The sequence below is a fragment of the Danio rerio genome, chromosome 5 (assembly GCF_052040795.2).
Source record: "Danio rerio strain M-AB ecotype USA chromosome 5, GRCz13ab, whole genome shotgun sequence".
NCBI lineage: Eukaryota > Metazoa > Chordata > Actinopteri > Cypriniformes > Danionidae > Danio > Danio rerio.
The window spans coordinates 27,872,501-27,888,187 of record NC_141025.1 but is presented as its reverse complement, the minus strand read 5'-3'; the positions used below and the strand labels follow the sequence as shown (position 1 = coordinate 27,888,187).

Genomic DNA, 15,687 nt, shown 5'->3' with positions numbered 1-15,687 from the left:
ATGAAAACTTTCATTTTGGGTTTGGTGGTTCAGTAAACAAACTCATCATCACTAGATATTATCATTGCTGATGTGCCCACAAACCAGTTCAAGCAAAGTGCAAGCTGAATGTCAGACAACGTACAGTCAAGCATTAAAACTATAAGCCAGTTCAATTTCCAAATCTAAATTCAACAATAAAACTCTCCAGGCGTGGCTGTTTGAAATAACACAGAGTTGAGGAAAAAGCAAAGACGACCACTGCAAACTTTAGAGTATTTTCGTGCAATAAAACTAACATGAAACAGATGTAGACATAAATTCATTTAAAGGATCAGATTACGCCAAAACTTCTTTGAAGATATTGCTCTATAATTAAACACTATAATTTTCGTCTTAAGGCTATCAAACTCTCAAATAAAGCCATTTAACCCAGACACGTAAGAACAAGTACTCCAAATTGAACGTTACGTTTTATGATATATAATGCAGCATACACTATCTTCACAACCCTAAACCACAAGTGTTGTGCAGACTGGAAAAACACCACTGCAGTTGCACCATCATTCACTTCACAATAATACACTGTGTTGTGAGCTTCCTAAATCAGCATGTATAAATAGCCAATACATGTATTACACTACACACCCTGCCCAGTTTAAATTTGATGCAGATGGTACATTTATATGAACATACACATGTTATATTACATTATTACACAATTATTAATATAATATTACGCACACTGAATATGCAAATAAGTTGTAGAATTACACAATGTCTGAATCATACATACATATTGTATTATTACGTTAATAATATATACATAAAACATTTAACCTACACAACACACTTGACTTTGGCAAACTAACAATCAGGTGACACCCCAACAGGAGGTGAAAGAGAATTATAAATGTTTTAAACAAACACCTCCCCTCCTGAAAGTGTGACCGCAGAAATGTGCAGGAGCCTGCAGAGGAGATGAGTTGGCTGGGTTTAGCAAACAGTGATGTGTCTGATCATTTTCTCTGTCCTTCTCCTAGAACACAGGCCATGCAGATTTGGCTTGCTCACTTTACCGAGACAACGGTGATTATTACGACTGAAGTATAAAAGCATAACAGCCAAATATAGCTCCCTAAGTCCTGTCAGGTGCCTTATTCGCGGTGAAGGAGGGAATGCTGTTTTCATGAGGCGGAAAGGGATTAGACGACTAGCTGCTAGCTAGCTAACGTTACTGTTGCTAATGCGGGTTAAAAGTTTAGAAAAACTGCTAAACCAGATTATTCAAGCGCTGCTATGTGACGTATCGGGATTTACAACTGCGACTAGTATTTTTGCAAACTACAGCCTGTTCGTGAACCTCAATTTGCATTTTTTTGCTCCAGAGTAAATACTCACCTGAGACAGCCATCTTGAATTCTCTCAGTCTCAAGTCGGATCAGCAAAGAATTTCAGGGAAAGCGGAACAGCGAAATGTCGCGTTCTGATTGGTCGAGGGCTGTGAATCGCGAAGCTCATTGGTTACCTACCTTGCTACTTTGTAGCAAGGGAATGAAAAGGGGCGTGTGCTGTGCTGCGGTCGACGAATGTAAAGTTTTTCCATGCAGTAAAGAAACCTACAGGCCAGAGCTCAGTTACGTTCTTCATGTACTATTCAAAATGAGTACGAGTAACATGTTTTACACAAAGACAAAAGCAACGTTATACTAAGTAATCAAGAGATTAAGGCATACACTGCCAGTCAAAAGGTTAAATTGCTGATTTATTACATTTGTATCTCAAAAAGCTGAACAGGTCAGGTCCAAAATTGTTAATTTTGTAAAATATTGCCGTCTAATGTTTTCAGGGGTTTATTTTTATAATGTCATAAAACATGAACAGCCAGAATAGTACAATTATTTAAATCATTATTTCTTTTGATAAAACCTTGTACACAAGTAGGTTCATTTTATATGAAAATATCAGTGGAAAAAATGTATCTTGCATTGTCTCTTTGGGAGCAATCATGGCCCAATGAACCACTCTTCATACCACAATTAAGGTGAGACCCTTTGAGCAAGGCACTGAACCCCCAACTGCTCCCCATGTGCTGCAGCGATATGAATGCTCATATATCTATTGTACTATCATGTTTGTGCACTTGGTTGAGTTAAATAAATACAGAGTAGAAATTAGAAGTATGGGTCAACATACCTTTCCTCGTGTCATTTCACATGCTTAAAAACCTTTAGAATATAGACTTGAACACTATTTGGTTTATATAAATACTAGTGAAGTGGAGATCTGTGCCTCAGTGCAGGAGAAAATCATCATTTTGGGAAAGCAGCTTTTAAAAAAATAATCGTAACTGAAATCTACAGACACAAATTGATAAAGTAAAATTAATTAAAAACTTGTGATCAGTTTTCTTTTCATAATATTGAAAGCACAACAGTGGTACTGCCTGCAGTGTCTTGCCTCAAAAGATAATTAAAAATGCATAATACAAAAGTAAAGAATGTTTCTTTTAATGTCCGTGTGACCTCTGTACAAAAGATTTATTTTGGGGAAGTGTAGACAAGCAAACAATATCTTTGTATTGAAATCAATTTCTCTGTTTTAAATGTCACGATTAAATGGAAAAAGACCACTGTGCAGTTGAAAATAAAATGTCCATGTTGACAAAACTGGTTTCTGAAGAAACATTTGCCTATTCCACGCTCAAGAATTTCCTCTTTTTGGCAGTGCGTGTGTAAGGGTGGTGTCGCCATTCAACATCTGCAGTACTCTCATTCTCTAGCGTGCCCAGCTTAATCATGTACACTGAAAATGATAAATACATGATATTAATTCAAGATGAGCAATGTGCAACACAAGTGTCCATTTTGCACAAATACAAACAAATTTACACACACACGCAAAAAAAAAGTTCCTTACATTTCATTTCAAACCTAGGTCCAACTTCTGTCAACTCAACGTTCTTGTGATCAGTTTTCTTGTAAGTGTGGTGTCTGCAACATTAAGTAATTCCACAGTCGTTATGTTTATTTTGCTCAGAATCATTGATACAGCAGTTAAAGCACAACTCACCTGAAAGAGATGTAATCATCTGTGTTTGCGAACGTAATAACACGTCTGCTATCCTCTTTGGGTACAGGGAACAGATACTTTAGAATGTTGGACACCTAAAAAAAAAACAAATAATAATTCACATTACAAAGCTTATTGTAATGTGCATGACCTTCGATTGAGCCTAGACTACAGCATACGAAGTGGATCTAAAAAGTTTATCAAAATTAAGACTTTTAAAAAATTAAGGTCCACTTCAAATGTTGACAACTGTGTATCATTACAATAATCAAGACATTAATGATATTTGTTTATTTAAAATATAAATAGAATAGAACATATAACATAGCTTTTTTAAAGTTTGGGGTCGTTTTAAAGAGCTGTATTCATTTAAATCACAAATACAGTTAAATGTTATTACACATACAATAGAAATGTTACTACAAAAGCAACTAAAATAACGGTTTTAATATATTTTAAACTGAAGTTTAGTACTTTGATTTTTAAAGCTAAATTTTTAGTCTTCATTAGCCAGTTTCCCTTCAATGATGCTAATTAAATTTATGAGCAAAAGCAGCGTTTTCATCCAGTGAGTCAAAGAGAATAAAATCGTCGCTTCCTGAACTGGCATTAACTGATATTTCAAATATCAACAGTAAAAACAAAATTTGCTGCAGTAGGAGAAGCTGCATCAATCTTTTCTTGATTTAATAAATGACTTGCACCTCAGAAGACAAATGCCAACATGCAATTGCCATGTGGTGGCGTTTAAAGGCATGAGACGTGGAGCAGAGATGCAATTGGCAGTTCTGTATGTAATTAATAATATAACAACACTAAAACTGAAATGGTTAAGATATTTTAGAATGACCACAACAACATTGCAGATGTTTTACAATGTGGTCAGCTTTCCTTATTTATCCATTCACACACATTTTTATCATCACATGATCTCTTATCATAAAATCACATGACTTTAATGCGCATACTGGAATTTGTTCCTTTAAAGTGTTTCCATCGTAGTTTCTTCTGTTTAACACAAAATAAGATATTTTAAATAAAATCTGAAATCACTGACGTTCATAGTTTTTGTTTTTCCTGCTATGGAAGTCAATGGTTACTGGTTTTCAGCTTTCTTCAAAATATCTTCCTTAGTGTCCAACAGAAGGCAGAAAGTCATAAAGGTTTGAAAGTATTCATTTTCTTGGAATCATACAGATCCCAAACATTTGAACGGCTATGCAGATGAGAAACTCATTTTATTATCATTTCTCAGGGTGTACAACTCACTCTTCGTCCAAGACGTGATGTGAAGTTGTGGAAGATGAGGTGAGGGTAGGCTTCGGACATGGTGCCAATGTCTGGAACATCATGTCTCATTACCACATTATACATGGTAAAGTAGGCTGTTGGCCCAAAAGGAAGGTGACACACCACCAATCCATCTAAAAGAACAAGAAGACATAAATACCTTGAGCAAAAACTGCAAGAGGGATATGAAAGTAGACTTACAAGTACGATACAGCATAAAAGCCCATACCTGGCTGACCTCTGGTCTCATGAACTATAACAAGATCAGTGACATTATTAGATTTGCACGCATGTACTAAAGTTTTAACTTCATGGTTTCCTCTGTTCATACGCTGGGCCCCCGGAAACATTAGCTTCATTTCCTGTCAAACAAAACAAAAAATACCTAAATAAACCACAGTCTGTAGATATTGGTTTCCTATACGTCACTATATGCAAAACACCTGCATAAGTACAAGTGTTTTAAACCATAGTACTTCCTCATGCGTGTCAAATGTGAATAATACGATTTAACATACTTTGGCAAACATCTTGAGTCTGGAGCTGGGGTCTCTGGATGTTGTAACCATAATTTTGGGGTCTTCCACTCCTGCCCACTTGTACTCATCATCCATATGAGAACTAACACCTTAAATAATGTAATAAATAGGTTTAAATACAGTAAGAGATGAAACTCAATTCTGATATACGTGAGAGAAAAAGTCACCTTCTCCACCCTCATCATCGAACTCCAAGAGTTTCTGTACTTCTAATGCCTCTTTTCGAACCTCAGTAGGTAACAGACGATTTTCTGCAAGAGAAGTTTAAAATATGACAATTTCAAAATACATTAGACAAGCTTAGAGATGCAACGATTAACCGATTTCACTATCAACTGCGCTTTAATTCGTCACGGTTAATTAATCGTAAAGGCTTCTCAACACCGCGTTTCAGCACGGAACAAAACTGCTTCAACAAAAAGTTATGCCAACAGTCATGAATCATTAAGAAGCAGTCTCTTCTCATAGGATAAGAAAACTCAGCTATGAATAATAATGAGAAACCAACGTGTCATCTTTGCACTTGCAGTTTTGCACAATGTCTCCGATTTTGATCCCGCACCAAAAATCATTTTAAACCCGGAAGCTGAAATTAGCCGACAAAAGCTCAAAGTTATCCAGTTTTCCTCACAATAAAAGCTGACAGGTGCTAACATTGTCTTAACTGATGCTCAACACACACAATTCTGTTAAAATCTCAAAAAAGTATTCAGCGGTTTCGGGAACCTTTAACTATGGCTGAGGTTAACTAACGGTTATTCACATATCGCACCTTTTGGGGCAGAAAGTTCATTTTTTCTTTTCTTGCGCACATATTGACAGCAATGGGCTTACAATTTCCAGGCACACCTAGTTGAAAGAACGGCGCTAGTGCACTGCAAGTCACTAGACCAGTCAAGAACAGACCAGTCAGCTTTATAATATGTATGGAATATACACATTTCTACTACAAGGAGAACAAAATGAAATACAATAAAAGTTCATAATATAGTTGATTAAAAGCGTCTTTCAGACTGAGGCTCAGCAGCCTTTGACTACATTTATTTTCTTTAAAAGGGAAACACTGAGCTAATATGTAGCTAAGATTTACATTGGACAAATCCTTTTTTTTCTATTTATTCTTATTTTAATTTATTTATTTATTGTTCTGTCATTTATTATTAGTGTAAAATTATTACTTATGTTTAAAAGTCAAAATCTTTTTTTCTTTTATTTATTTTTTATTATTTTTTTCTTTTATAAGTCCAAAAAGAAATGGACAATTGTTTGTTTTTTATTATTATTTTGTGTTGTATTAATTGTTTACTGAGCAGCAGTAAACAACACTTTAAAATATAAGGAGTCCATGTGATTTTCTAAACTAGTAGTGTTTTAATATTAATGAACGCATAATAATTGTGATAACCGTGAATGTGTGATTATTCCTCAGACTATAATCGTACAACCAAAATCTAAAATCGTTGCATCCCTAGACAAGCTATTTACTGCTGGAAACTGACCATCTAAAGCAGACTTGAGCTTCTGTTTTTTCTCTTCAATAGTGCGCAGTCTGTCCTCCTGGGCTTTCCTGTACAGGTATTCCTTCCTCAGTCTCACTTCCCGTCGCAGCTATGGGCAAAAGAAACAATTAAAATAAAATTAATTCATCGTCACATGATCCTGAAACTATTCTAATATGCTGAAAAACATTTCAACCAAAAAAAAAAAAAACTGATGTGCTGCTGAAATGAATTTGAGGAAACTACAAGACTTGCAGGATTCTTTGATAAATAGCAAGTTAAAAAGGACAATTTTGATTTTAAATAAAATTACACTTTAACATAAAGCTAGGTCTCACTTGATCTATTGAAATTGTCCCAGTTGAATATAGTGCTTAATGGGAAATCATATGCATGAAATGCTTACTGCAAAATTGGACTGCATTAGATAAAAAGCAAGCAATGTAGCTATCAAGACCAAATATAGCTACTGTATATGCTCATGTCACAATATATAATGATCTTCACAGAGAGTATATTATTGGCAAATATTTTAAGACAATTAACGTTAACGTTATGCTACAATTATAGAACAATTGAAAAAAAAATTAAGTTTACTTTTAGGGAATCAATTAACATGAATAAATAACTGTACCGATTTTTACACTGGGTAGGGAACAAAATCCTACTTTTAATATAACGTTAGGTTTATATACTGATCATTCTTCATTGTAAGTTAGAGCTTGATCACACTATAACACAAGTAAAAAGCCACAATATTGGCATCATAAACCCCTTATGTATGAAGCGCGAGAGGAAAAACGGATTAAATGAATTTAATGCGAAACTCAAACATGTCTAATAAAATAAATACATTATATTTAAGTTGTACTAACCATTTTGAGAAACTACACGTGACAATTCTGCCTCACGGTCTACAATCACGACTTCCTGTTAGACAACAAGCAAGCATGACGCGGTCTTTCAAAATAAAAGTTCTCGGCACAATACAAATAAAGTTATGGCAAGCCGTTTTAGCTTAAACAAAGCTTTGTTCTGACCAATGAAGGTATTTCGGAACGATTGCATTGTGACGTACGATGTTATAATCCGACTAGTCCGAATGACAATTGGAGAAATCTGCAATCATAAATGTTCTAGTAAGAAAACAGATTCCACATAGGCCTGTAAATGTATTTTGATTATATTTGGGAAAGCTATTATTTATTTAATTGTTTTTACATTTTTAATAATTTATTCATTTCTTTTGGCTTAATCCTTGATTTATCAGGGTCGCAGCAGAATGAACCATCAACTACTCTGGCATATGACATAGATATTATTTGACATCATACATCCTCAAAGGTAAAAAGAAAATTCTTGAAATTGGTTTTGACTGATCTCAAATATATTTAGAGATATCTGAATTTGCTCCTAGTACAAATCGTTCTGCGACGTGATTACCTCAGCTCTCCATTAAATATACTGTAAAAAAAATTCATTCATATTTCGAAAATATACCTCGTCATGGACTTTTAATTTTCAGTAAGCCACCTCAAACACTTCCGGTGAACTGTTATGTCAACTGCCATTACAAAATCGCAGAGTTTAAGATCTGTTTTATTTAAAAATCAAATTCACTGCCTGATTGATATACTGTACGATAGAAAGTGAATCTCAGACCGGATAAGAAGCACTGTTTTAAACTCCATTGTTCTGTGTCTTGCTTAGAAATTTAATTTACCATAGTATTTTCAATGGAGTTTCTGTGCTCCCGTACTGTGTCTTGTCATCTTGTTTTACACCTGAACAATTAAATTAATGCTGCAGTCTATTTTAATGACTGTAATCTGATTAAATTAAATACAAATGGGTCTGTATGAAATTCATGAATCACATTGACCATTTACTACAGGTTTATGGTGGCTGGAACTTGCTGTGCAAAAAGATCATTTAGGTATCCATAAAATGATTTTGAATAGTCAGAATGTTAATATAACATATAACTACATGACTTTATTCAAAGTCACAAAGTTGAATGCAGATATCAGCTCACCAGACTGAGCTATATAATAAAACTAGAGATATCTTTAAATGAGTTTTGACTAAGAAGAATTTCAATTTTATTTACATTAAATGGTTCCTATTTACATTTAGCTGGTTCCAAAGGTCCAATTCATGATATAAAAGTAATTTGACTAGTGCTAAATTATTGTAATTGTATTTTGGATATCTCTTGAATATGGTAAATTAAATTAAATATCTCTAGTTTGGTAATGACAAGTCAAACACTAGAGATATCTAAAAATAAAATAGTTACTAGCAGCATTTTATTACTGCTAGTAAAATTAGAATTTGAAATATCCCAAAAGTATATTTAGGACTAGTCACAATAACGCTGTAGACATATTTAATGCACATAACGCGCCTTAGTCATAACCACATTGTAGATATCTTTATTCCAGTTAAAACAAGTCAAAAATATAAAATAGATTTTTGGAAATTATATTGGAATTTGGACTAGTCAAAAATAAAATTATGACTATACAGCATTTATGTAAGAGTATTTATGTTAAAATGGCTTGCCATATTGATTGACAAAATAGTAGTTGAAACATTCAGTGCTCAGCATATATAAGTACAGTAGCACAACCTTCACAAATCTCTTTTAAATGCATATCTTTAGTAGAAAGCTGTACAATATTATATGTGTGCATTAGATTAGTCAGAACTGAAGCCAAATCTGAAGCTGATCTAACAAATTAACTTAACGGTCCAAAAATTTGTACATTTAAATTTATACGTTTTAGAAAAATAATAAATACAAATTTTAAAAAGAGGAAAAGTCAAGAGAAGAAAAAAAGGGAAAAATGCATATTTTGTAGATTTTTTTTCAATTGCATTATCTTGCAATTTCTGAATATGTTTGGTGACTAAAAAATTATTTTAATAAATAAATTTGTTTGGTTTAAATGCACCCAAATGCATTGCCTATATTCACTGAGAAATGGACAAAAACATTAATTTTCAAAATTGGGTGTACACATTTATGCTGCACACTAGTTGATGTTTATAATTTATAATTCAACTTATAATGATCTTTGAGATACACATAATGTTATTAAGAGTTTCGCATCAAAGATAAAAATAGGCTATTTTTCTATGTTTTTGACCGTCAAAGAAAGTCTCAATACTAGTTTCGGTAGTCATGTGGTTCCAGTGGTGTCTGCGGTAGACATGGCAATAAGATCAAAATGGAGGAAATAGTTTTTTCCCACAACATCATGCTGCACAAACACCTTTGATGTCAGTTTGCCAAGAAATCTTGTCTTTGCATCTATCTTGTGTTTGTTTACTTACTACTTTGAGCTGGGTAGTTACGGATTACATGTAGGCTAATCTAGATTATCTAAGCCAGTGGTTCTTATTTCCGGTTCCTGGATCCCCTCACCCTGCACATTTTGCATGTCTTGCTTACTTAAAACACCTGATTCAGATCATCAACTCATTAGCAGAGAATCCATGAATTGATCCTTGTGTGTGTTAAATAAGAGAGACATACAAAGTGTGCAGGCCCAAAGACTGGAATTGAGAACATTTACATTTACATTTACATTTAGTCATTTAGCAGACGCTTTTATCCAAAGCGACTTACAAATGAGGACAAGGAAGCAATTTACACAACTAAGAGCAACAATGAATAAGTACTAAAGGCAAGTTTCAGGTCTGTAAAGTCTAAGAAGGGAAGTGTTTTTTTTTTTTTTTTTTTTTTTTTTTTTTTTTTTTGTACAATTAGTGTGATATTCAAAGAGGCAATTGCAGCTTAGGAAGTGAAGTGGAGACTAAATAGTTGAGTTTTTAGTCGTTTCTTGAAAAATAGCGAGTGACTCTGCTGTTCTGATGCAGTTAGGGAGTTCATTCCACCAACTGGGCAGATTGAGCGTGAGCGTTCGCGAAAGTGATTTTTTCCCTCTTTGGGATGGAACCACGAGGCGACGTTCATTCACAGAACGCAAGTTTCTGGAGGGCACATAGATCTGCAGAAGTGAGTGCAGATAAGAAGGTGCTAGGCCAGAAGTCACTTTGTAGGCAAACATCAGAGTTTTGAATTTGATGCGAGCAGCAACTGGCAGCCAGTGCAAACGGACTAGCAGCGGAGTGACATGTGCTCGTTTAGGTTCATTGAAGACAACTCGTGCTGCTGCATTCTGGAGCAGTTGAAGAGGCTTGATAGAGTTAGCTGGAAGCCCAGCTAGTAGAGAGTTGCAGTAATCCAGTTTGGAGAGAACAAGAGCTTGAACAAGGAGTTGAGCTGCATGTTCAGATAAGAAGGGTCGGATCTTTCTGATGTTATAGAGTGCAAATCTGCACGATCGAGCAGTTCTAGAAATGTGGTCAGAGAAGTTTAGTTGGTCATCAATCGTTACTCCAAGGCTTTTCACCATTTTGGATGTAGTAATGGTTGCCCCATCCATCTGGATTGAAAAGTTATGGTGTAGAGTCGGGTTGGCAGAAACTACAAGCATTTCCGTTTTTGCGAGGTTCAGCTGAAGATGATGATCTTTCATCCAGTGTGAAATATCCAACAGGCAGGCTGAGATACGAGCTGGAACCGAGGGATCATCAGGATGAAAAGAGAGGTATAGCTGGGTGTCATCAGCATAGCAGTGGTAGGAGAATCCATGTCTCTGGATGACTGGTCCTAGAGATGATGTGTAGATGGAGAAGAGAAGTGGCCCAAGAACAGAGCCTTGAGGTACCCCAGTGTTTAGATGCTGTAGGTTGGACACCTCTCCCCTCCAAGACACCCTGAATGACCTGTCAGAGAGGTAAGATCTAAACCATTGTATAACAGTGCCCGCAACGCCCAGTGACTCAAGCGTAGATAGCAGGATCTGGTGGTTGACAGTGTCAAAAGCAGCTGACAAGTCCAGCAAAATGAGGACTGATGATTTAGAGTCTGCTTTAGCCAGTCTGAGATCCTCCACGACCGAGAGCAGGGCAGTCTCAGTTGAGTGGCCTTTCTTAAAGCCGGATTGCTTGTTGTCCATGAGATTGTTTTGAGTAAGAAAGTCCAGGACTTGATTGAACACTACTTTCTCCAGAATCTTGGCCATGAATGGAAGCAGGGATACTGGTCTGTAGTTTCAAGTAGCGTATGGTCCAGGTTGGGTTTCTTTAGCAGTGGGGTTACCCTAGCCTGCTTAAATGTAGTGGGGAATAAACCAGAGTCAAGAGATGTGTTAATTATGTGAGTCAGTGTTGGTATGACTGCAGGAGAGATGGCTTGCAAGAGATGAGAGGGAATGGGATCGAGTGGACAAGTGGTTGCATGGCTAGATAGCACAAGTTTGGACACCTCAGACTCAGAGAGCTGAGAAAAAGAGGTGAGTGTGTGTGGTGTTGGTGTTGTATCTTGCGTGTTTGTTGTAGGTGCAGCAAATTGAGCACTGATTTTTGCAGTTTTGGTGCAGAAGAATGTAGCAAAGTCATCAGTAGTAAGTGTGGAGGATGCGGGTGGAGGAGGAGGATAGAGGAGGGAGGAAAATGTTTTAAAAAGTAGGCGAGGATTAGTGGCATTGTTGATTTTTAGACGGTAATACGTCTGCTTTGCAGAAGTAACCTCAGCTGAGAAAAAGGACAGAAGAGTTTGGTATGTTAAGAGATGTGCAGGATTTTTAGTTTTCCGCCAAATTCTCTCTGCAGCCCGAAGTTTTGAGCGATGCTCACGGAGAGCATCCGAGAGCCAGGGTGCAGGAGGACTGGCACGGGCTGGCCTGGATGCAAGAGGACATAATCGGTCTAGACATGATGCTAGTGTGGAGCAGAGTGTATTAGTGGCACTGTTCGAATCAAGTGCAGTGAGTTTGCGAGATGGAGGAAGAGAGTCTGAAACAATGGTGGATAGTCTATTGGGTGAGAGAGATCGTAGGTTTCTGCGAAAGGTAACCAGTGTTGGAGTGTGTGGCGGCTCAGGAGTAATGTGGATGTTGAGAGACAGAAGGAAATGATCAGATATTTGTAGTGGAGTTACTATTGTTTGATCAGTGAAGCAGTGTCGTGTGTAAATAAGGTCTAGCTGATTACCTGATTTGTGGGTAGCAGAAGTAGGTGCTCTTTTTAGGTCAAAAGAGGCAAGCAGAGTCTGAAAGTCTGCAGCTTGCGGTTTGTCAACGTAAATGTTGAAGTCACCTAGCACCAATAAGGGAGTGGCAAAATTAGAAAAAGATGAGAGAAGAACATCCAGTTCATCTAGGAAGTGACCTAATTTACCTGGTGGGCGGTAGATGACAACCACATTTATGTAGAAGGGGTGGATAATGGTGACTGCATGGAATTCAAAGGAGCTGATTGTTGGCAGGGACGGTATCAGAGTAAATTTCCATTCTTTGGAAATTAGTAGTCCAGTCCCACCCCCTCTCCCTGTTTGACGAGGAGTGTGGGAAAAAGAGAAATTAGCAGAAAGAGTAGCATGTGTAGCAGTGTCCTCCGGCCTCAACCAGGTCTCAGTTAGAGCCATGAGATTATAGTCAGAATATGTAGCTATGGAGGTAATAAAATCAGCCTTGTTAACAGCTGATTGACAATTCCAGAGGCCCACGGAGAGAGAGAGTTGTGAAATAGTAGATACATGTATTGAACGAAGGTTGTGAGGATTACGCCTGCAGCGCACCTCCCGTGTTTTGCGAGTGTTAGTAACAACAGGAATTAGAAAACACATAATAAAAGTGCACTGACAACAAAAAATAAGTGTGAAGTAAAACAATACAGTAAAGTACTCAAGTGCTTTGTCGGTGTCTTTGCTCGGTGGAGTCGCACAGGTAGAGTCGATGGTCTTTACCCTCGTCGGTCTTCACACGAGGCGGTCTTCACACGAGGCTGCCGCGACCGCTGCCGCGGTGAACTAGTTGTTTATATAACCCCAAAGCACTAGCTGATTGAATTCAGCTGGACACGCCTCGAGAGTCAAAACAAGGGCCGAAACTGAGGCGGACGACGCGAACCGCGTCTGCGTTCGCTACACAAGCTCTTATAGTAACCAAGGAAACAGTGGCTAAACAACTTCTAGTATTATACACAACTGAAAGCAAGTTTAAATGTCCTACAACTTTACACAAACAGCTGGAAACAAGTCCTCAAACCATACACAACAACTGAAACAAATCTTAAATGTACTTACAGGCTGCTGTTCTAGATGCTGCTAAAGTGCTTCTCCTGCCGACTAATGCTACCGTGCTCACTATATAGTGGTTACCTGGCGTTTGGACACGCCTCCCGAGTCAAAACAAGGGCCGAAACTGAGGCGGACGACGCGAACCGCGTCTGCGTTCGCTACACAAGCTCTTATAGTAACCAAGGAAACAGTGGCTAAACAACTTCTAGTATTATACACAACTGAAAGCAAGTTTAAATGTCCTACAACTTTACACAAACAGCTGGAAACAAGTCCTCAAACCATACACAACAACTGAAACAAATCTTAAATGTACTTACAGGCTGCTGTTCTAGATGCTGCTAAAGTGCTTCTCCTGCCGACTAATGCTACCGTGCTCACTATATAGTGGTTACCTGGCGTTTGGACACGCCTCCCGAGTCAAAACAAGGGCCGAAACTGAGGCGGACGACGCGAACCGCGTCTGCGTTCGCTACACAAGCTCTTATAGTAACCAAGGAAACAGTGGCTAAACAACTTCTAGTATTATACACAACTGAAAGCAAGTTTAAATGTCCTACAACTTTACACAAACAGCTGGAAACAAGTCCTCAAACCATACACAACAACTGAAACAAATCTTAAATGTACTTACAGGCTGCTGTTCTAGATGCTGCTAAAGTGCTTCTCCTGCCGTCTAATGCTACCGTGCTCACTATATAGTGGTTACCTGGCGTTTGGACACGCCTCCCGAGTCAAAACAAGGGCCGAAACTGAGGCGGACGACGCGAACCGCGTCTGCGTTCGCTACACAAGCTCTTATAGTAACCAAGGAAACAGTGGCTAAACAACTTCTAGTATTATACACAACTGAAAGCAAGTTTAAATGTCCTACAACTTTACACAAACAGCTGGAAACAAGTCCTCAAACCATACACAACAACTGAAACAAATCTTAAATGTACTTACAGGCTGCTGTTCTAGATGCTGCTAAAGTGCTTCTCCTCAGTGGTTTACGTTTAAGTTTACAGAGAACCGCTACAGTCATTTTTTGAGGATTACATTTTACATAGTCTATGGTTTACACAATTTCAGCAAGTTGTTTACAATTCATAGATCCTCCTTTTTTCTTTTTCTTTTTTTCTTTTTTTGAGTTTAGGATATGATTTTTATTTATTCAGTATTACTATCAGCAAACATAACAGCAAGGTACAGGGGATGGACAATGAAACTGCAGCATTGGACAATTTAGGGTTGGAAGTTTCGTGGCTAAATTTGACCAGTCCATTGGTGGCCAATCTTTACTGATTGCACATTCCACCAATAAAAGCAGAGTGTGAAGGTTTAATTAGCAGAGTAATAGCACAGTTTTGCTTGAAATCTTGCAATGCAAAATTGCAATACATTATAGGTGACGTATCAGAGTTCAAAGATGAGAAACTGTTGGTGCACGTCTTACTGGCACATCTGTGACCAAGACAGCAAGTCTTTGTGACAGATCAAAAGCCATGCTATCCAGGGTAATGTCATTATGCCACCAAGAAGGACAAGCCACATCTAACAGAAGTAACTGGATGCAAGCGAAAGCTGTCTGAAAGGGATGTTTGGGTGCTACAGCCAAACCTTTGGTCACTTGTGCCAATGCCAGCAGCGCAAATCTTGAGCTGTAAACAATGTGAAACATGTATTCCCTGATGAGTCCACCTTTACGCTCTTTCCCACATCTGGTAGAGTTACCGTGTGGAGAAGCCACAAAGAAGCGTACAGTACCACCCAGACTGTTGCATGCCCAGAGTAAAGCATGGGTGCTTTGGGGTGCAATATCATGGCATTCACTTGGCTCAATAATTGTGTTAGAAGGGTATGTCCTTTCCGAGGACCATTCTGGTCATATAAATATTATTGAGCCACTTTGGACTGTTTTGGAGGAGCTAGTCAGGAAACATTTTTCTCCACCTGCATCATGAAGTGATCTGGCCCAAGATTAATTGATGCTGTATCGGCTGCAAAAAAAGCAGGCATTTCATTGTCCAACTCTATATTAGTGTTAGAATTTTTAAGGATTATTTTTATTAACATACATTGCACTTTTAAAAGATCTGGTTAGACTGCTGGTACTAAAAAATGGAATAAATGTGTTTTCTTTGCATCTGTCAAAACACAAGAGCATCCTACA

General features: G+C 37.5%; 3 protein-coding genes across 28 annotated transcripts in view; 1 reads left to right on the top strand and 2 right to left on the bottom strand.

Moving 5' to 3' along the window:
• Nucleotides 1-1,412, bottom strand: part of araf (A-Raf proto-oncogene, serine/threonine kinase) — a 53,853-nt gene extending 52,441 nt beyond the window's left edge. For all 23 annotated transcript variants that reach the window (XR_015490049.1, XR_015490047.1, XR_015490048.1 and 20 more), the window contains exon 1: nt 1,381-1,412. The gene's annotated coding sequence lies outside the window, so the exon portion shown is untranslated. The remainder of the gene's footprint in view (nt 1-1,380) is intronic.
• The window catches only part of lman2lb (lectin, mannose-binding 2-like b), a 90,429-nt gene that overhangs the window by 38,885 nt on the left and 35,857 nt on the right, over nt 1-15,687 (top strand). The window lies entirely within an intron of this gene.
• imp4 (IMP U3 small nucleolar ribonucleoprotein 4) lies at nt 2,474-14,518 on the bottom strand. Of its 4 annotated transcripts, XM_087251684.1 has the most exons (11): nt 14,481-14,518; nt 12,632-12,781; nt 12,446-12,550; nt 6,380-6,488; nt 5,048-5,131; nt 4,860-4,969; nt 4,571-4,703; nt 4,321-4,475; nt 3,052-3,146; nt 2,899-2,972; nt 2,474-2,784 (listed from the first exon to the last, which is right to left on the bottom strand). In XM_087251684.1, the coding sequence occupies exons 6-11, from the start codon at nt 4,953-4,955 to the stop codon at nt 2,672-2,674; spliced, it is 666 nt and encodes a 221-aa protein (XP_087107810.1). In that variant the 5' UTR covers nt 4,956-4,969; nt 5,048-5,131; nt 6,380-6,488; nt 12,446-12,550; nt 12,632-12,781; nt 14,481-14,518; the 3' UTR covers nt 2,474-2,671.